The 23,060-nt window shown below is 31.2% G+C and overlaps 1 protein-coding gene across 2 annotated transcripts; it reads right to left on the bottom strand.

The window, feature by feature from the left end:
• Nucleotides 1-8: 8 nt before the first annotated feature.
• Nucleotides 9-18,316, bottom strand: LOC132742356 (furin-1-like). Of its 2 annotated transcripts, XM_060730729.1 has the most exons (17): nucleotides 18,165-18,315; nucleotides 17,468-17,909; nucleotides 15,009-17,211; nucleotides 14,313-14,411; nucleotides 13,829-13,924; nucleotides 13,213-13,341; nucleotides 11,162-11,223; nucleotides 10,424-10,515; nucleotides 9,648-9,811; nucleotides 8,982-9,185; nucleotides 8,495-8,595; nucleotides 7,771-7,874; nucleotides 7,306-7,423; nucleotides 6,270-6,589; nucleotides 5,615-5,683; nucleotides 3,028-3,241; nucleotides 9-2,378 (listed from the first exon to the last, which is right to left on the bottom strand). In XM_060730729.1, the coding sequence occupies exons 3-17, from the start codon at nucleotides 15,153-15,155 to the stop codon at nucleotides 2,303-2,305; spliced, it is 1,995 nt and encodes a 664-aa protein (XP_060586712.1). In that variant the 5' UTR covers nucleotides 15,156-17,211; nucleotides 17,468-17,909; nucleotides 18,165-18,315; the 3' UTR covers nucleotides 9-2,302. The 2 variants fall into 2 exon arrangements, with proteins under 2 accessions (XP_060586712.1, XP_060586713.1); XM_060730730.1 differs by lacking the exons at nucleotides 9-2,378; nucleotides 3,028-3,241 and adding an exon at nucleotides 4,318-4,665 and having other exon boundaries at nucleotides 18,165-18,316.
• Between the last annotated feature and the right edge of the window lie 4,744 nt (nucleotides 18,317-23,060).

Here is a 23,060-nt window from a genome sequence, read left to right as displayed (position 1 = left end):
TGTGCCCATCTAATGCGAGTTTTGTGGTTATGTTGAATTTTTCAAGTGTTGTATATCTTACATTTGTCGCATCTATTTTTTTCTGTTATATATATGATCCACATTTATATCTATGACGAAGCAAGAGTATACTCAGCCAATACTTTAGTAACATAAAGCTTACGGTGTCAGTGGTCAATGGATACAGCATTGGACTCCTAAACAATTGGTCACATATTCTAATTATGGAAAAGTAATTGGGTTACGACACCCATCTCCCGCTCCGTGTCTTCTTTCGGCTTGAGCAATGTTTGGTAACCGTGAATTGTTTTATATAAGCACAAAATAGTTTCTCAAAAACCGATGTAAAACCGAAGTTTGAACAAACATTAATTAAAGGATGGTGTTCGGGCCAAAACATCTTTGCCTAAATGAGCGGTATGACCCAAATTCAAACACGTATAGGGACATACTAGTTAGTACATATATCTAAAATAGTGTATGCATTTCATACTAGTGTATAAAGCTTTAGGCCTACATTTCCGGATTACAAAATTATTGTTTATCTAATTATTTAAATAGTTACAGAATACTAGTACATAAAATGAACGTAATTTGCATTTTTCTTAAAGAAATAAGTGAAACATGCCCTAAATAAACGCTAAACAAGGGAAATATTTTCTTCCAGAAAGTATTCTTCTGATTTCCACGATGTCCCATTAGAGCCATAGTGACAAACACATAACGCGAAACAACGTTAAAACGAATTTATGATAGTTAAATGTCGAAAAATAAACAAACAACAAATCAAAAAAAAAAAACACGATGGTGAAAACTCGGTATAATATAGTATCATCGTCATCGTACTTTCGACCTCTCACCATAGTGATTCCGTTGTTTTGTGGTCTCGGATTATTCATTTAGTGCTAAGTTTCTTGCTCAAGAAAATAATGGCTTGACCCTGACGGGGTTTAAATAGATGACTAGTCCGAAGCGCCAACCACATGACTAGTCCGAAGCGCCAACCACTCACCATACTAATACTTTTATTTATTATAAATATACCGGTACATGCATAATAAGTATTATAATATTAAATTTATAATGTGAATTCTGAACGGATAGATCATTTATTGAAGACAATAAAAAATAGACTGAAAATGAAGAAAAGAAAATTCAGTAATATAAAGATGAATTGAAGCACTTATTATTACTTATTTTTAAGTTTCCTGTCAATACACGTTGTAAAGGGTATTCATAGTGTATTTTTGCACAGCTATTTCAAGGTTTTTTTCTAAATTAAATTAAAAAATAAATTAAAAAAATAAATTAAAAAAATAAATATCAAGTAATAAAAAAAAAAAAAATAATAATAATAAAAATAAATAAAATAATAATAATAAAATGGACGGTAATGTTTGAAAATCAAAGTAAATAAAAGATTATTATAAAAATTATTTATGCAAAGTATGTAAGTACAAAAGTAGAACTTAAATAAAATGTCAATTAATATTATAAAAAAATACTTTGCAACGAGTGTTTCCGGTAAGTACTTTTGATAGCTCGGAAAAACGTCAGTTTGCATCGTATTCAAAAAGCACATATTTAGTATTGCTTATATTCATTCATAACATCTCAGATTATTGTTACCATATTTTCATGGCAGAGACCCTTAAACTACCATGAGCTCATTATAAAACAGGTATGGACTATTGAATATGTTGTGATATGTACTGCAATCTGGTAAAAATAAGCTCCTTCATAACCCTTCACACAAAGATCTGACGATCACCGGTAGGTTGTAACCTTCTCGTGACTTTCACAATACTGAAAGCGATGCGTTTGTTAATTTTAACCGCTTGAAAACCAATAGTCACGATTTCGAGAGAACAAACACGGCGTTTTCCATATAACCTGCAACAATCTTGCCCATTAAAAAATGAATCTATTATTTCAATTTTACTTGTTTCAAATCACTTCAAACATTTTTTTCCGAACACAAATCAATGATTTCTTTTACTTCCACGGGCAACGATATTTTGATACTTCTTCTAATGAACCGGTTCCATTGCATGGCTAAAAATATATTTTACGGGGAAAGCCGAATCATAATGAGAGCGAAACCTATACGGTGGCAATCAGATCTACGTGTAAGAAATAAGTAAATCTGAACTTTTGTCAGATTGATATGTACTGATAAGAAAATTCATTGCGTCGATATCACATCATAACCACCAGCTAAATATTGAATATGAGTAGATAATATTTCACATTCTTAAAATTGTGTCCTTTGACAATCATTTACTAAGGTCCTTCTGAAACGCTATGCCTTAATTTGCTTTACTACGTCCGTTTTGTTGATGTGACTGGACTGCTTCTCTTTACGAGTACGTATTTTCCTAAAAATATAAATTATTTACATAAACAAAAAGGCCTAATTGTTTGAATGTATTAGCACTGAAACATTTAAAAACGGAAATATAAGCCTTATCTTTTTTCTTTCATTACATATCTAAATTACATATTATAATTACGAATGTATTATTTGAATACAAGTATCAGAAAAGGCCGTTCATTACTTCTAATTCGAATTCACTAATCTCCAAAATGAACAGATTATTTTATTTCACATTTTATAATAAATGTAACCAATATCAACATCATAACACTCCATGTAATCTCCTTTACATTTTCAGAGTCCAAAAATCTATATCAAATTACTATTGTACTCCATCTAGTCTTGTTGTCATTTAAGGGGTCCAATGAGTCATATCAAATACATATTGTACTCGAAGTTCACTCCAAATTTCTAAAATGGTGGTGTGAAAAAGCGGCCATTTTACAATGCTGAGTACAATACTGATTATATTGGACGTGTACTAATCTGCATTCGAAACCACTATCAAAACAAGCTAGCGCCACGTACAATATAGGTTTGACAGCTGTATACAGTAGAATCAAGTTTTGTATAATAATGTTTTAATGTCTCAACAGTTCATCGAATTAACGAGAACCTTATAAGTTAAAATAATACATTTTAAAGATTACCTTCGAACGTAAAAGACAAGAATTATCGCCATAACAAGTGCCGTTGTAGAGAATGTCCCAACTATAGATCCAACAATTTTTAAAAGTCTTTCCTTGTTGGTTATATCACACACATACACATCAGTTGGTTTTGGTTTATACTTGGTTTTCTTTTTGGTAGTTGAAAACGTAAGTGGTGGTGTAAATGGTTTATGCTTGGTGTATTGGGGAGAAACTGAAATCGTTTTCAAACTTTAAGTTAAAAAATTAGGTCGAAAATTAATATTAAATTCGCTGTTGATGCGTCTAGCATAGCAGAGTCTGGATTTGAGATTTATATCTTATTTGAAGTAATATCTTTTTTGATATCACACCAGGTCAATTTTATACTCAGTAAACATTAAACAGGAGCAAACAAATACTATATATAAGGAAATATATATGAACATAGTATCAAAACTTAAAGCGCATTCGAATGCCGCCATCTTTACAGAGTTGGTATGAAAGATGATAAAAAGTATAAAGTAAAAAACAAATTTAACAATACATTGTATATCTAAGACTTCATTTGATTTTACTGGTGACATATATGCTCAATGGACCGGGTGTCTTTTCTTGTCCTTATATTCAAAATTATTTGATTAAGTTGTGTTCTTTTCTTTTCTTGCAAAATATTATGATTTGTAATGTCAAAGTAAACAAAAAAAATTTATAAATTGAATTTTCTCATTTAAAAGAAACGTTTAAAAATCAGTCCAGAAAAATCCTGTCAATGTCTGCCTGGTTTTCAGTCTGACCAAACTCATTAACGAGACCAACCCGCTATTAAGGCCAGGTCTGCAAAGTCCCTTCAGCGGTCTCATTAGCGAGTGTTTACTGTAATTTTTGGAAACACAATACATCGTGAAATGTTTGCCAAAATATTTCGTAATAGTACGATGGTCGAAAAAAAAAACAATTAACAATTTAAACGGCTGTAAAGGAGCGACGCAATATATAAATAGACGCTCTTGACTACAATGTATGCGAAATAGACTATCAGAAATTTTTCAAATTAAGGCATCCGCAATGAATAAGAAAAAGTTAGCAGAGACAAAAGTTTAGTCGTATGTGTAAGAGAATGTTAACAAGAGATTCATAATAATGTATTACAATAAATAAATAAATAATAATAAAAAAATAGAAAAAAAAACAGAATCATTAGATTTCGAAACCGATATGATGCCAAAGAACGGTATGTTATTTCTTAGATAAGCACATATATAGTGTGGCCCTTATTCAACCTGAAGTATTTTTTTATTTCTTTCTTAAATCAAATTTAGTAATGATTTCATTCATCTTTCGCTTTAGTGCATTTTGTGTCATTGTTCTGTGTGCTTTAAGTATCTTCATTTAGTATATTTGCAATAAGATTTGAAGATGACTCTTTGGAATTAATTTCACTCCCTGGTGAAACTTTGTTGTCAGTATGACAATGAACATGTTGTTTTGATTTTACTTTGTTTTTGTCTACAGTCTTAAAGCACCACTTTCTCTTTTTGTACCCAAGTGCCACCCCACCCGCACCTAAACAGCAACAACACCCAGATACACCACCAATTACGCCGTAAATAATTTTCAAATGCTCAGGACTTGTTCCACTCTTTTTCGACTTTTGGCCTGTTTATGTTTGAAAGATAAAACAAAACAAAATTGAGGATAATGTCAAATTTCCCAGACAAATGTGCGTAAGAACTGATGAAATAAAAATGTTGTCTGAAAGTTATATATGTGTTTGCTGTTATATCAATCGGAAGTTCTTTGCCCAGAGTGGCTTAAATAAAACAATCTGTAACCTGCTTTGCTTTTTCATAATATTTGATTAGTTTTGTTGAATACACGAATTGATTATAACGACTTAAAAAAGATTTCAACTTTTTATGTCTCCTTTATTTGTGATAAAAGTATCGCTTGGATTTTGAAAGGAATACTTCTAAAATGCCCGTATGAAAGAATTATGGTAGTATACATTAAGAGGGAAAGGCATGTTTGAAACCATTGCTCAACGGTCAAAACCATCCTTAATTTAAATAGCAACATACTATTTTTTCCGGATTACGTACACTATTCACGTGCGCTTAGTAATTACGTAGACATTCTTTCGAGAATCGAACATAAGATTATGGAAACAAAGTAATTTTAATTCTAACAAATTTTATAAAAATATTTCATAAGATATTGCTGTATAACTTTTAAAGGGACTCCACTGAATTTTCAAGTATTCCCTTAACCCATTTTTTTCCAGAATAATCATTATAATGTGAAAAAATAACACAAAAACGAAAAAGAGCTGCAACCTTTATCACTCAAGTTAGGCTATAAGTTGAACTAACTTTCGAGTTTCCATTTAATTCTGTGTATATTTCTTTATTATTCTTTGCAAGCTTTTCAAGTTTAAGTGCTTAACTTTATCTATTTAAAATTTAAAATTTTATGTTTTTAGGCTTTTTGACCTCAGTGGAGCCCTTTTAATAAAATTGCGTAATTTTAATGCGACATTTGTCTGTTCTTCTTTTATGAAAAAAAAATCGTTATTAACATTTTGGAAATCGTATTATTTAGAGATTACCTGGCTTACGTGGTTTTGTACAGCCTACACCAGTGCCATACAATATCAATTTCCATCCAATCAGCGTTCCTGCAAATTATAAATTCATTTTGACGTTGTAAGAAAAACATGAACATACATTTTATTAGAAACATAATTTATTCTGTGTACTGGGTATCCGTGTGTAAGTGATTAATGTAGATGAGTTCAAATCAATGCCGCTATACCTTTTGTTGGTTTGTATTTAGTCGTGAACTTTACGTTCTCAAACGTACTTTGGAAGGTTAGCTATCCTTCTTTTGTGACATCTCATGCCCAGCATTAAGCACGGAGCACTGAAGGGTAAACTGTGGTTAACCTCTACCAGTAAAATCCATTTATTGACCTTCATATTGTCGTTGTGACATAAGAACATTCCAACATAAAATGATGTTTGTACGACTGTTCATCTTAGCTAATAGAACTTGTACTGGTAGAATTTGATTTTCTTGTGTGTTAATTCTAATACATGTATATATATATAGTCTTTTATTTGTTTCACATGTAAATGTAAATGAAATATGTTTTAAACATAAGACTCATATTAAAAGTAACAGTAAGCTGTAAGTATTTCTTTGCAATGCACTATCTGCATCTCTAAGTATATTTCCTTATAATTAGACGAAATTACATTCACCTGCTGCATTTATATTTGAATTCATTGAGAAGATCAGCTTCCAAGAACCAATTGGATTTTCACCCCAGTGCTGTACAGACATGTATGTCCAGTCCTGAGTGCCGTCTGTTGCTGTGTCCCCATTTCTTGGCCTCAACAATCTGCTTTCTGTACCAGAGGGTGACTGTATTTTCAGTTCTACTGCGCCTCTTTGGGTGAAGTCAAATTTTACTTGAACCTCCACATGTTCTATACTGTTTACACATTTCCAAGTGTCGTTGCAACCGTCCATTATTACAATCTTTTCTATAATCCTTGATTTGTCTCCTTTGTTAATTTTGCTGTAATATTTTAAACAAAAAGAGTGATTTTTAGTCATATTTAGGTTATCTAGAATTTGCAATGATGATAAAACAGGAATAATTTGTCAGAGTTTTTTTCATGTTTAAAGAAATAACATCACCATAAAATAGTGAATATATCATAACGTACATTATTTGCTCGCGTTAAATGCCTTTTGCCTTATCATAAAATATAATACAGTTTGTATATTCTCACATGCAATCATGACGCGTATTACATCAACACGGCTACATTTAAATGTTGCAGGTTCGGTTTTATTGGGCCTGTTTATGGACGCAAAGTACTGTCCACTAGGCCCCCACCACCATCGACTCACGAAGGATAAGATATAAAATGGTGATAAATTTAGAATTTTGCAACACCTGCATTCATGTGCATACGACTGTGATCATGTAAAAGGTAAAGATATACATTGATATGGTAAAGACAAAAGTTTAAATTTGAATATAATTCCCAGCAACACGCTTCATATAAATCACCAGGAAATACAATACAGATACAATTTTAATCAGCATATATTTATGAAACAGTAAATAATGAAAAATGATAACAAAGGTCAACATGGCCAAGGCACCGTTCCCAGAACGCAGCCCCCAACACAATCCAGCTGTGACACTCCAGCTTTCCGCAATATTCAGGTTTAATTAGGTATATGCATGTATAAATTTGCAACATATTTGCTTGATATACTTACCTGTTCACCGTTTCAAAGGGTCTGTCGCACATATTCTGTTTTGGCAAACTTGTCCAATTTCGAGCTGTCTTGATAAGATTATTTGCATCTAAAAGCCCATACCCAAACCAATCACTGACTAGAAAAACAAATTGTAAATATCTTAACAGTTCACAATACATAAAAACATACATTAAACTTGAACTCGCTTAATAATTACTTTTGAACAACTAGTCAAAGTGTTGTAGGAGATTTTTACTCATTGTTTAATGTGATACTGAATTCTGTTGGACAAGTATTCAACTGTCAAAACAATATTTGAAGAGGCTCTAGCAACATGTCATTAACATGTTTGTATACATTTTGTTGTATGCAATGCAAATTACCGCATTCAAAACAAATCCTTAAATTTCAGATACATTTATATGCACACACAAAATAGTCGGTTTTACAAATAAACTTTAAACAATATATTTAAGATACAACCTTTTCTTCCCAGAGCGTTTGTCTTGAATTCTCCGTATTTTAAGCTACCAGTCTTTGATGTTCTTACAATAAGTTCTTGTATATCACGCCAGTGTAGATCTGGTCTGAAATAGTAGATTATTTCTTTACATATTTCCTGACAAAGAATAAATAAAAAATGAAAATAAAAAAATATTGTATTGTTTAATAGGGTAATAAATTGATAAAGATCCCTACATGTTACATTATGATTACCTCTCACTATTTTTATGATGTTTATTTCCCACTGGCCAGTGGAAGTTATTCTTACTGATAATTCAAGTATACCATGTGACTAAAAATGTTGTACGAAGGTAACAGTTCTTTTTCACACAAAATATCTAAAAGATAAAAACCTAAAGAGTCCCAATGAAGTATTTGCTCGGGAAAATAACATAAATTACATATGTTTGTGGGCAACAGCATAAATATCATCCGCTCGTAAAAATAGTGATACGCTCTGTTAAGACCTCGGGTAACAGTATTTTCCTCGAAGGGAGGGGGGTATTTTTACCGTTTTTAATTTTAATCTTGTACGTTTAACATTAAATATCGGAATAAAGATGAAAAAGGGACAGCAACAATCACTAAACGAATCCATCGCAACATCAAAAAGCAACGGTGCCATTGCCAAAAGTTGAAAAGTAATGATAAATGGCACTATAAATTAAAAACGAAGTTATCAACAATAATAAAGATAACAAACTTTGCTTGTAAAACTAGTGCAAGAAGTCCAGATGCCAATGGTGCTGAAGCTGAAGTTCCAGTGAAATCTGTTACACACCCTTGGTTGATATCAGTTGCACACTGTACAGAAATAATAAATTTATTGTCGAATAGAGGTTATAAGTGCATGAATCATACACACTGCTTTTCAAAATCGTACAGAAATATTATATGGTAATTGTTTAATAAAGTATGTTTTACAAATAGTTATATTCATGTAAAGTTTTAATTTAAAGAATGCATTGTCACTTTAGCGTGTTATACATCATATAAAAATCTTCTACAAAGTTAATTATGTTTGCAAGATATATTGCTATAATGAAATTATTGTTATATGTTATTGTGTATAAAATGTTCGACATAAAGTTTTGTATATGTACCGGTATGCCTCATGAATGTACTTTTAAGCATAATGGTTCTGAATGAAATAAAACTTTGAAACTTTATAAAAGTAAACATTCATATACCATATCGCTAAAAGAATTTCCAGAGTATGCGCTTGCAAGGATGGCAGTACAAGGTTCAGCATAACCGGGATAATCATTGTCAATGGTCACACTGTTTATTCCAATTGTGTAGATGCTGTTTACATATCCATCAGTGTTACAGTTATCATCAAAACCTCCATTGCCTCCAGCGAAAACATAAACTACTCCTTTACCAGAGCGACCCTTAAATCAAACACATACGCACAACTATATAAATTTGCCTATTCAAAAGAATCATCGCCATGGACGCAGGTAATTCGAACGAATAATGGTATTCACTGTGATGTCGATAATCATTTTCAGTTTACTTAAATCAATATTAATTGTTAAAGTGCAACATGTGTACTCATCAAGATACACATTAGTTAGTTTCAATATATGTTCAAAACAGTTGGTGGAGAAAATTTACATACTGTAATAGTAATCCGAACAAACTACGGTTTTCATATTGGAAATTGTTCATGGAAATTATCGAAATGGCCACAAATTTGACCACATACCTTGCTTTTATTTAAGTGTTAGCCCATAACTGTTGTTATTCCCTGATGATGCTAGAGCTTAGCATTAAAAAGCAAGATGAAAATAACGTATAGAAAAGTTACTTTACGAATCAATTAAAAATCTTTAGAAATGACCAATACTTACTTTTGTGACACCTACTTTAAGTGCTTCTTTTATTTGAGATGAAGGTTCATCAAAAGTTAAATCAACTCCACCCCAGCTGTTTGACGATATGTGCGCAAATTCATTGTCTAAACCTTCAATTTGACCAGATGGTAAAACTCCCCGAGGTCCGATCATTCTAATTGCTTTTAGTGAAATATAGATCTAAATATGTCATTACTCAGTAGAATTGAGATCAATACCATTGTATGATGAGGTGAAATAATAATAATGAAATAATTTATTACAATTTAAAGTCACATGCCTCCATATGAGACAAAATAGTTGCAAGAAATTTAAACTGGAGAAAACGTATTAAGACATTACGAAATCAAGATTCAATAAATAATGTAAATGTTATGTGCGATTAATGACATATTTTGCAGTTACTGTATTTGTCACCATTTTCTTCTGCCTGACTAAAACAGTAAATTTTTATTGCATATTTTGACCTCATTTTGGCGATTCTCGTTGATTGTAAGTGCTGTTTTCACTTTACAATATTTTACGTTAAGATACATTTTCAAAATTATCAAACATGATGCTTGATGCCTTAAACAGTTGAATTATAATGCACATTATACATCTCAAAGGGAAAGATTTACAATTTAAAATCGTAAAAGTTCAGCCATTGATAAAATAGGATCAATAAAATCTGTAATATTTTTTAAGTTTGCCGGTTTGGACGATTCTTAGGCATTCTTTATTTCTAGTCACAATACTTTAATTTTGCAACAATATCATCATCTAAAACTTACCTATAAGATTGGCTTCAGGTGCCACGCCAACCACGCAATCTTTGTTTGATGTTGCTAGTGCCATACCAGCACACTTTGTTCCATGGCTGAAGCTAAGATTTTATGTATTTTGCTAAAAGTATTTTTGTAAAGAAATTCTGACATCCCAACAAGTTTATGAGATTCTTTAGTTTTTATATGATATCGAACAACCATACAACAACAAAACAAAATGTATATAATCAATTGCCGGCAACTTGGTAAAACCACATATCTTAGGTCAAATATACTCGTAAGAATTTTTTTGTTACTTTACCTATCTATATGGATTCAGACCCCCAAACATTGAAAGTATATGATTCGAATAAAAAATTAAAATCGAAAACAACAACAATATCATTGTCAGTAAAATGAGATATTTGTTAACTCATTATGGTAAGTACGAGCACAGATGCAACCATAAATGTTGCCCAATGTCAGTAGAAATAAAATTCTTAAAAGTCTATGAACATATTGAAAAAGTAAAGACGTGGTAATGTTTAATGCATGTTACCGTTTACCTTGAAAGTTGAACGATTTAAATATAGGTATAAATAGACATAAGAATAGCTGAATTATACATGTATATATAACTATTAATTTCTGATAGTCAAAAATACTTCTTACAACACCATTAATTAAATTCAACATCTACATGTCCGAAATATTTTAAGCAATCAATTCACAATAATGAAGGATGTTAAACTAATGTTTCATTACTTTTTTCCTATTGGTGTTGGGTCACCGTCGTCATCGTAGACATCTTTACTATGGACACTATCCTGCCACATAAGAACATTACAATTAATTCAAATTCATAATGTGACAAATTTGGTTGGTTTGTTTTTTTGGCTTTACGAGGTATGATAAAAAAGTTCTCGGCCCGATATACTTCTAGCAACAACACTGCCATTAAGACACGATACGTCGATACCGATGTCTTAATGAAGATAACTGACCGAGTTGCACGAGGTTTTACACAGATTAAGTAACATAAAACACATTTTGATCAGTAGATTGGTGTGTTTTTAGACCAAATGGAGAAAGTTGAAATCAGACTCGTCATTAAGTACCTCTGTAAGAAAGGGATGTCCTCCAAGGAAATCCATGAGGACTTCATGAATACACTTTGGAAGGAGTCTCCTTCCTTTAGCACTGTGATTAAAAATGGGCTGGCGAATTTAAGAGGGGCAGGGAGAGCACTGGAGATAATGAGCGGCCTTGGCGGCCAAAAGAGGCCACCAACGATGAAACTGCCGAAGCTGTGCGCGATCAGGTCATGTCTAGAAGGCGAGATCTGCGAAGCTTTGCAAAGGTAGTAGAATAAGCTTTGGTCTAGTTCAGGCAATTCTGACTGATTTCTATGGCACGTCAATGGTTTCCGCTAGATGGGTCCCCAGACAAATGACTGAGGATAAGAAACGGACCAGGCTTGACATTTCAAGAAATTATTTGTCTCGCTACGAGGATGAACCTGATTTTATCTACCGGATCGTAACTCAGGATGAAACATGGGTCCATCACTTCGATCTAGAATCCAAAAAACAGAGCATGCAGTGGAAGCACTCTGGCTCATCCACTCTAAAGAAGTTCAAGAGGGTGCAATCATCAGGGAAGATAATGCTTTCATTTTCTGGATAGTCAGGGGATAGTCATTTCGACTGTCTTGAGCAAGGTCATACCTTAAACGGTACCTACTATGCAGACGAATTGAGAAGTCTGTGTGAAGAAATCGCGCGTAAAAGCGGGGCAAACTGAATCAAGGCGTTCTGCTTCTGCACGACAATGCGCCAGCTCACACATCCCAAGTTACGATGGCTGCTGCAACTGACTGCGGCTTTGAAATTCTTCCCCTCCCCACATATTCTCTGCACTTGAATGAATGAAGCTGTCAAGGAGGCGGTCAATGAGTTCTTTGAGGACCAAAATAGAGAGTTCTATTTTGAAGAGTTAAACAAGTTGGAACACAGGTGGGCAAAGAGCATTGGTGAAGAGGGCGATTATATTGAAAAACAAGACTATTAGTTGGGTTCTGTTACTACCGGAAGTACATCGGGCCAAGAACTTTTTGATCAATCCTCGTTCAACGCACCATAACAGTATGTTTAGGTTATAAGGAGCCGAATTTTGGCTAACCTCGGGTGTCAAAACTTCAAAGCATCACCAGAGTTCAAAACAATCTCACCTGTTGGAGCTAACAGATGCATATACTCCAATGTAAATGCGACAAATGATATACTTTTACAGCAAATTTTTGAAATCCATTTCTTTTAAAAAATTACATACCTTCATAAAATTTCAAAATATAAATTGCGCTCACTTTTACAAATAAAATTGTATTTTACGGTTCACATCATTACCTTCATTTAAGAGCATGGAAAGAAGGCATTATTCTCTTTGCATTTTATTTATTGGGAACTGTGTAACCATGTAAACCTTGGCAGTCGGTATTAAAATACCTTTTTTCTTCAAAAATCCAATCTCTTAAGCGAACCTTAAAAATTCTGATACGGGTATATGTCGACGATATTAAAATGATATTAATATAAACTTTGTTATAAATATCTGTTGGGTGTTTATTAAAGTGATATTATTATAATCTTTTTTTAATAAATAAGGTACAGATAAATTTAGTCCACGTGAGGTATTTCTTGTTCATGCAAAGTGCATTATAAAAGTGAACAAAATGATGGCAACTTTTAAAGTTATTTTAAATGTCATATGTTCACTCAATATATATCTTCGGATGGAATATCTCTAAGAGGGCTTACATAGCGATTTATGAGATCTATATGCTTATAGTCAACGCCGTCGTCTACTATGGAGATGGCCACACCTTTTCCTGTGTAGTTTGACTTCCAGGCTTGTAAAATCCCGAGGCTGACGTTTGTCATTTCGTTCTGGTAAACAAAATTGCTCTGTTAGTTCCAGTTTTTTAGATAGATGAACAGACAAGATATTCATTTAACATTTAGAAGGTAAATGGTCAAAAACAGTGTTTACTAAAGAAACTATCTAAAACAAATCAACAACAATAAAATATAGGCCAATGTCTTTTTTACAAATAAAAGTAAAATTAATCATCATGAACAAGATTTTGGCTGTCTAATGGATCAATTTATGATAGTTTACATTATTTGCTACGCTAATGAAATAATAATTATTATATAATAGTTTGATATTAGATGACAATGATTTAATATGTTGGTTTAACAAAATCTTCGACTAGTTGTTGTTCAATAATAAATGTAACAAACTATGAACGGCGATAGAAGGTTATCAACATATTTTGTAAAGCTTTATAAATAAATCTTAGATAACAAATGTTTTGATAATTTTGATGACACGATTTCATTTCTAGTTTCAATATAATTCTAAACAACTCACTATGTACCACATTTGTTTCCATTTCTCATCCTGTGGTGGCAGATTAATTGCTCTACGATTTACCTTCGTCCATTGTTCTTGTTTAACAAACGATATCTAAAATTTAACCAAATAACCACAATTTAAACCAAACATTAAACAAAAGAAAAAACAAAACAAAAAAAGATAAATAAATAAATAAAAAGTAACTTAATAAATAAATGGTACGCTTTGGCTCTAGAAAGGGGTTCATATTAGCCTCGCAAATCTGTCTTCACAATTGAGCTTCAATAACTAAGCTTAAAGTAAAACCCAACCATTAATGATGTAAAAAATTGTTTTTATCAAGGACAAACACTTATATTTTGTTGTTGCAATTTCATGAAATGAGTATATTTTCTTTTACTTATGATATTATTTTAAGTAAGAATGTGACAAGGAAGAGGAAATGTCATTTAATATGCAAAATATCAAAAACATGTATAGTATCTATCGTTAGTCATACCTTGCCATGTTCTTTAAGTAGTTTTGTATGAAAATCAGACCTATGCCTTGAATATTTGGAAACGTCATCTCTTGTTAAAACATAATGTTCTGTTCTAAGCTGAAATAGTACAAAAATAAATATATATATAAATACTGCTCTGTTACTCATATTTAAAACTCAAACTGTAAAACATGTACACAATTGTGGCTGTAAACATTTTTCAAACATTTTTAACCTTGTATTTTGAACATAGAAGCTCATATAACTAAAAGGCCCTTGCTCCAGTTCGGTACGTGATCATGTAATGTATGCTCATTAAAATTGGTTTAAGGTCCTTTGAAACTTCAAAAATGTTAATACTTCCATTTTCGCTGAGCCATTTTAAGTTTTTCCGTTTTTATTTTAATCCATTAAGTGATTAGGAATTAAAATTGTGTATGAAAGTCAAAATACTACTTAGATTACGTTAAGGGACAAATTATTTCACATTAAGTACTACTTACTTCCGGTGCTCACCATCTTATATGTTTTCATTTCCAATTCCTACTACTAGTATGCCTTTAAATGTGAATTAAATGACGTTTACTAACTTAAACATTGTATCATATTTATAATAAAAGTCAAGTCAGTTTTTTTCGCCGACTTATAAAATGCCAATATTTTAATGGAACGAAAACTCAAAGCTGTCACTATGAATACTTTAAATGATATTACCTTCTTAAGAACTTGAAAACCAAACCTTTCAGCTGTCCTGTGTATTTCTTCATAGGTTAAATCCCCCTTTATCAGCCATTTATTACTATAATTTGCACGGCAGATATTAATAGTTAAAACAATAAATACTATTTGTCTTAAAAACATAACTTCCTTTTTACTTTATTCACATTCACTTTATTTCAAACATGTAATGTTTTAATAGATAACATAAAATGTCGTAGCTAACATGTTCAAGCGTTCAAACCAATATCAATTGATTTGAAGAAATACAATGACAAACATGCGTTATCAGTTTGCACCATGCACCGTGCACTATATTTAATCCACATTCATTATCCTAAATGCTGTTATCAGAGAAACCAGGATGAAAAATATTAAATTTGTTTGTTTATTGCTGCTATGACATTACCAATCCCGAGGATTGGTTATTTGAGTTTAAACAAAAGGGGAACATAGATTTGCACAATCATGGTTCCAAGTATCTATCTTTGACATTTCTGATAAATTAAGTGTTTAAGGTGTAGCTATTTATAACTGGTTTCGGTTATTGTTATCTACATTTTTATCTTTCATACATTGATTTTACATAGTCATTATAGTGAGCCAATGGATCGCCTTTCTTTAGAATTAAATCAGTACTCATTAAAATGTATGAAATGTAAAAAATATAAGTATTTATTTATGGTGTAGGCTTCAGAACTTGGTGCTAACGTCTAGACAGCTCAATCATTTATAACGTCAATGTCAAGAAAAAAAAGATATATTGCATCATATATTTTGATAAGAAAACATTCATTAATGCTACTTAATATAAAATAGAGTAATTATTGAGACTGTTTCTACATGCGTAATAGCATACGTAAATAAACCCCTTTAACTGTAAATGACAAATGCACGTTTACTTTCAGATAATATCAAGTAAAAGTTTTATTGCAAAGTCATAAATGTACACAGATTAACCTCTAGCAAGCGATTTTAAGTTCAAAGACGAATGAGATGCACTTGACTAGACGAATGTGCATTTAATTAGACGGGTAATAAAACATAAGATATATCGATACAATGCTATCAAAACAACATTTCAAAGAAGTATTTAAATCAGAGTTAAAGTTAAAGATAATTGCGTAAATTTAAGCTTTCCTCCTTTTTATTTTACAAAATCTAATCTCTATAAATGTATTTTTCACATAAACATCGTTTAAATTAAACCAAAGAACGCACGCTAAATGGTCAAAATTTGCGTAGATTTACAGTTTGAATCTATTGCAATTTATTAATATATAATTATATATATAATTGGAAGGTGCCATGAATAATACAAAATCATATTTTTACAAACATATAGTGCAAATTAGTCGGACTACAAGTTATAACAACATTAACAACATCCCTCCCCACAAAGTCAATGTTTCATATATATTTTATATATATATTTTTTCATTCAATCAATTATTTAAACTGAACAAAAATAACTGAATGTTTCTAAAAAGAAATGATAAATAGAAAAAATGGAAACGCTATTTGACAGAAATACATGTAGAAAACTTAGAATAACAAACAAACTACTGGCAGTTTTGTCCCAGAAAAATACCTTTTGAGACATAAGACAAAGACAATAGTTATAACTATGGATAAAATGTGTCAATTCCTAACAGATGAATGGAGAGCACAAAATCACTATGTCATTAATTATTGAAAAGATAAATTAAGATTAAAGGGTGTGTCTAATGGCATATTCCTCGAGATCATCATAACCATATTCGTTCAACACAATTCTTTTAACAACACAATTCTTTTTGTTATAATGATGTGATCATTTGTCCTTGAACATTTTTTTAGAATAGTACTCTCTACTTCACAATTTACATAAACATTTTGTTAATTTTAAAATCAAAGCTTCTTCAAACCATAATGATATTTGAGCCGCGTCATGACAAAACCAACATAATGGGTTTGCGACCAACATGGATCCAGACCAGCCTGCGCATCCGCGCAAACCCATTATGTTGGTTTTGTCGTGACGCGGCTGATTTATTGCCGGCATCGTATACGTTTAAGGTTCGGTTCTTTTCGATCTTATTATGCTGAAATGTGAGTTCTTGACTGTAAATGCCCTGCATCAAATTTTACATTTCTTTCCATGTCATGACATTCTGGTAGAGACTAATGATCATCAGGTCGAATCTGCTGAAGGTTTGGTCTAGAAAAAAACAAATTAAGATAGCATTAACAAATTAAAGAAGATACAAACGAATAAAATATAATATTACATTTTCTACAGATTCCAGTGCAGGATAAATCAATTTAACTGCCTTCGTTTACATGTGATTCAAGCAAAATCAACTGATAAAATAAATTTGATTAGTCATATACTTGGTAAATAGTCATTGGCATAATGCTGCTTATTAAGATAAAGTTTTTATTATAAAACAACATAAGGTTTATTGTTAGATTACCTGTATACTAGCACTCTAAATAAAACTATAAAAATGACTATAACTAAAAGTAGGGCTCCAATGCTTCCACATGTAGCAATTACAAGCGTTGTTTCATCTGCGTTCTTTGTTTTCTTTTTGAAACGAGTAGACGTACTGGTAGATGGTTTTTTGTCTAAGTCTCTCGTTCTTGTGATATAAGATATCATTCGGGATGTGAAAGCTGTAGACACTGTGGTTGAAATCGAAGTTGTTGGTTTTCTGGTGATTTTGTAACTTGCTGATGTGGAAAAAGATGGGAAAGTTGTTGACTGTCTGGTAGTTTTGTAACTTGTTGATGTGAAAAAGGTTGAGGGAGTTGTTGATTTCATTGTCGTTGTATAACTTGTTGATGTAGATTCTGTTGTAGATGTTGTACTTGTTGTTGTTGTTGCAACGGTTACAAGAGGAGTATCGTTTTTATCTAGAATATATTATCACAAAAATAATGTAACAATAAAATTTTATGATTCACCACATCATGTAAACTTATGAACCTCAATTGTACACACTTTGCTTATACTTGATTCTACAAACAGATATTTTGTTCAATAAAAATTAGTTCAGTTATAAACGATACAGGTTTCTTTTTTTATTCATTTTTATTCTTTTTTTTTTTTGCATCGATCAAAGTTAAAATTATGACAATAAAGTGTCGCTTAGGTAATAAAAGACGTACTGAAGCAATATCGTATATCGCAATTAGGCAATCTTCTCAGTTCAAAAACAAAGAAACTATTACAGTTTCTAACTGCTATCGCATTTCTCTGTGAACAACAAGAACCCAGTTTTATGCAGATAAATACGTGAGTCGTCCCATCATTGTATGTTGGAAGAGTGTCTGTAATCATAAAATGGAATAAATTCATGTTGGATGGAAATATAGGTCAAAATACAGTTTAAGTTCAGACAGGTTTGAAGATATTTGCCAACCAGAAAGTATTTTTGTCGTATCTGTAATACATTTTCTCCCCTTATCTCACTTTTGTTGTTCTTTAAAGAACTATAACTATATAAAATATTTAATTCCAAAATTGATATAGTTTCTATGGTTTCAGACAATGGATTTATCGGGCAGAAATATTGTTTTGACAAAATTAGAGTGAAGAAAAGACAATGCCACTTGTTTTAGCTTTGCTACGGTATAAAAAAAATTCTTTTAAAATTAAATCATTTAATTTATTTTACATGCCCAAAAAAATCTAAAGTCATCAAAACTTTATGACCCTTTTGGCACAAAGGGAAAATAGCATATTTTTTTCCATGGGGGGATAATTGTTTTTCCCAAAATTTCAAAAAGTAATAGGCTTTTTTACATCAAATCCAAACCTGGGCCGCCCCCTCCACAGTTAAATGTGTTTTACAATCAGTATGAAATTCCCAGCTGCTTTTACTTGTAAATCTGTACCGGTGGGTACGGGGGATTTTGGGAAAAACACCACTAAATTAGAAAAATCTTTTTGGGGAGATCTGGGGCCCGTTTCTTTTTTTTGGGTTGGCAATGGACCAGTCTCTCCCTTAACCTTATCTGAAAAGAAAAATGGAAAGACTTAAACTATGGAACTGATTGATCACAAATAATATTGCTATTTTACTCATTAATATATAATAAAAAATAGATTCATTTATAAGTGTTCCGTTCGTTTTGACAATGAAACACCACTTCCATAATTTCTATTCAAATACAATTTTCGAAATACAAATAAATGACGAAATATTTATGATTCCTGTTTTATGGATGCATTAAATATAGATTTATGAAGAAAACAGTTTTAAAATATCGTACGTTGTGCTAAAAAATAGTATGTAAAAATGTCTTTTATGTTTTTGTCATTCTTACATCATATATATTTGCTTAAAGAAAGGAGAAAATGTTTCACATTAATTTCATTAATAAAAAAGCAGATTATAGAAATTGTTATCTAAATGATATATAAATATTGTGTACATACCGTAAAAGAATATGACTATAACAATCCACAAACATTCCATGTCCAGGCGTCAAATACGGTGTAACGTTTGCAATTATTATTCAGTAAATATTTTAGTAAGAAAAAAAAATACTGAAACTATTTTAAGAGCTATGAAATAAATCAGCCTTCCTTGTTCCGAAAAAGTCCGCGTCTTCCGCCTACTACAGATAAGTTTAAAAATCTGTCTATCTGTTAAGCCCATTCCATCAAAATACTGTGTTATATTGATAACGGACACATACTGGTTAAAATTTATCTCCCATTCGTATTTCTTGTTTATTATTATTATCATTATTATTATATAATGTAATATAAGTATACAGGTTATAGTGATATTATATTATGATTGCCATATTATATTATATTTTTTTTTAAAGATATTACTACCCTAATGGGCACTATAAGGAACTAAAATATTGACATCATAGGTCAGATATATACCTTTAAGTACACCTGTATGCAAAATTTAAACAAAGTTTACCGTACGGAAATCAAGTTATGGCCACTTTTCTGAACTCGAGCTAGGATGTTATGAGGGCCCTTTTTTAGAAATGAAGAACCTTTAAATAACCTGCAATTACATTCTAATGAAAAATGTTTTCCCATTACTTTTGGTAAGTAACAAATAGTGCCATTCAACTTACAATCCACATAAGCAAAATTATGGTTTCTACTTATAAAATTTATGAAATCTGTATAAAAATGTAACCCTACCCCACCCAATTTTACCACGTGTCTGACCATTTTCCTACTTAGGGAGCCTAATTTAAAAAATCCTTTAAATTTACCCAAATTAGTGCCTGTTTTCAAAGTTTCCCTAAATTTTTAAAGAAGTATATTGGTTGATCTTGTAAAATATGAAATACTTTTACCGTCTAGTTTTGATTTTATTACACTTTGAAAATATCAGGTACCATATTTATTACTAGATTTAGCATAATTTAGCCAATAAATACCTATATAAATTAAAAAATCAAAATTAAACACTTTTATCTTTCCAAATGGGACATAAGAGATACATAAATAATGTTTACAGAAAAGAAAAAGAAGAAAAAAGTTGACCCTTCTGGGGATTGAACCCACGGCCCTCATTTTCAATGTAGTTAACAGTAGTTATAGCCTATTTGAATACTCTTCAAAGCGGAGGTAATGCATTAGGATGGTAATACCTTAATATATTATGTTATATTATTCATGAATTATATATTACACAGAAATCAGTTTTTTACTAGATACATTATTTTGTGTTAATATAATTCAGATTACTGGTTTTCAGATAAATTAGAGAAAAAATAAAACCTTTTTACAATTAAGTAACACTTTGTTGTATATTAGTGCAAAAACAAAAAGAAACGTTAAGAAAGTAATATGTAAATATTTGCTATTTCGTATTCTGTAAGTTTATAACATTATTCATCGGTAAATGATAACTTAAATTTTAGGGGAAATAAAAGCTATGTCACACCATATTCTATTATTATTATATAATTATTATGATTTTATATTTTATTTGCACTAAATTTGTTTTTTCTATTGCACAATCCGTTCCATTAGGCCAACCTATCATATCTTCAAACATTACCTTATTTCATTTGAATTAACATCAGTGAAATTGAATTAACAATTGATTTAATGTGAAATTGAAATTACATAAATAACGGTTGTTATATATAGTTATTTATATTACATCATTTATTTACATGTAATGATATATGACAGTAAATATTTACACAGAACATTGTGTTTGTTTTGCGTCCGCGCCGAAGCGCGACGCCCTTATGGAATGAAATCAGATTTTGTGAAAGGGCGACAGCAAATTCTCGGGCCTTTTCGTCGGTCATAATAGCCGATCATTCCGATTTGTATGAGGGCATTTGATTATCAAAAATGAATTGTCGCGAACAATGAATAGCAACTGGAGAATTTCGCAATGCAAACATATTCAAATGAAATAATCCTTTACTTGATTTATTTCAACGCAGATATCAATTCTTGTTTTGTGACCCGTGATTTGCTGTTTATTGTTTATATATCTATCTGTACATGTATGTTCTTATGGGCATTGGCCTACTGAATTTCTGAAATAAAATAACATTTTTCTATATAAAATAAAGTTAAATCATGTTGATATTTACATTTTTATTATAACTATTAAATGACATATTTTTGTGCTTTCCTCACCGAGTTGTTAAGGCCATTGAAATACACAGATTTCCTCCATTACGCTGTCTGTTCGAATCAAAATCTTATTTTGTAAGAATGCTATCAAGCTAGCTAATGAAATAATACAATATTGCACTCCAGACAAATTTTAGATTGTCTATATGAAAAGGAGCGAAACTGAATCTCTGTAGTAAAGAGTAGCTTATATATATTGTCTATGTTTATTAAAAACAGTGACTTATAGGTCAATGGGGCCCGGCGATGTGTTTGTTTTGTATTTGTTTTATATTTGTTTGTACTATATACATTATCAAAAGTCACTAAATAATTATGTTTTTCTTCTTTTTTCTTCTGTAGCATACATGTATATGCATATTTTCTGTAAAACTATAACAGACTCAGATAGGATCTCACAGGTTTTTTTTAGACTCTTATCATCCTTGCAAAAAAGATATCGTCCTGTGAGTCGTGCTTAAAGTGAATGAAAAACCAATTATAAATGTTTTGCGAATTTCAAGTATTACTCTCACTTATTTTCCAGGGGGGGCTTTACCGGGATTTTGATTTTTGAAGTGGGATTTTTTTCATGTTTAATATTGTCCCTAAAAAAGGGCTTTTAAATTTAAAAATTTAAAAAAAATCTACCCAAAAAAAAACGGTTTTTTTCCCCGGAAAAAAAATTACATATCATCGAAATTTTAATTACATCCTAGGTTTCGTGAGAAACAGTTTGTGCAAAAACCCTTTCCCTTTTAAATTTCCCATAGTAAATAAATTTTATTCTTGATTTATTTACTTATTTTTCTTTTTTTAAAATTTAAAATTTTAAAATTTTGAAAAGTTTTAGGGCGACAAAATTTTAAAATTGTTGCCCCGTTTTGTTTTTCAATAACCAAAAAGGGCCCCCGTTTTCCCACTTTGGGGTTTAAACCCTCTAGAGGAGAATATTTTGATTTGTTTTAGCCCTGGGGTCATAGATGGTCTAAAAGGAGGTCACACGGAATACCTTGTGACAATCTTCGGCCAATGTACATTCCTGTTTTGTCGCATGTTTTCAGGAGTTGTCTTTGATGCTTTTCAGTTGTTAGATACTAACACTAATACTAACATGTTTTATTGTTTATAACACATAGTGCGATATTTATGGTATCGCACGATTATTTTTTAATAAATGTACATTATGCAAAAAAAAGCAAAGTTGACTCATGTTTAACTGTTCCCGTAAATATAACACTGACACAAATCAATAAGCAATATCATTACACAGTATAGATATTGAAAACTATTTTAAAGATACGAAGATGTGGGCATTGATATTGGGGTTCTGCATTTTTATCGAGATAATATTCCATAAGAAAAGCTTGTTAACATTTTAGAGACAGTTTTGTCGAGAATATAGTCCATAGGAAAAGCTTGTTAACGCTTTAGAGTGAAGCATA

Source organism: Ruditapes philippinarum, unplaced genomic scaffold (assembly GCF_026571515.1).
Source record: "Ruditapes philippinarum isolate M1 unplaced genomic scaffold, ASM2657151v2 ctg2798_1_1_1_1, whole genome shotgun sequence".
Lineage (NCBI taxonomy): Eukaryota > Metazoa > Mollusca > Bivalvia > Venerida > Veneridae > Ruditapes > Ruditapes philippinarum.
Note: the sequence above shows the minus strand (reverse complement) of the source record. Positions and strands in the feature narration are given on the sequence as shown.

Excerpts from the sequence above, each read along its gene's own strand:
- LOC132742356 (XM_060730729.1), bottom strand. The coding sequence starts at position 15,155 with ATGTTTTTAAGACAAATAGTATTTATTGTTTTAACTATTAATATCTGC. Across the intron at positions 14,412-15,008 it reads GTTTTCAAGTTCTTAAGAAG|CTTAGAACAGAACATTATGT; the intron begins GTAATATCATTT and ends GTACTATTTCAG. Across the intron at positions 13,342-13,828 it reads GGAAACAAATGTGGTACATA|AACGAAATGACAAACGTCAG; the intron begins GTGAGTTGTTTA and ends TTTGTTTACCAG.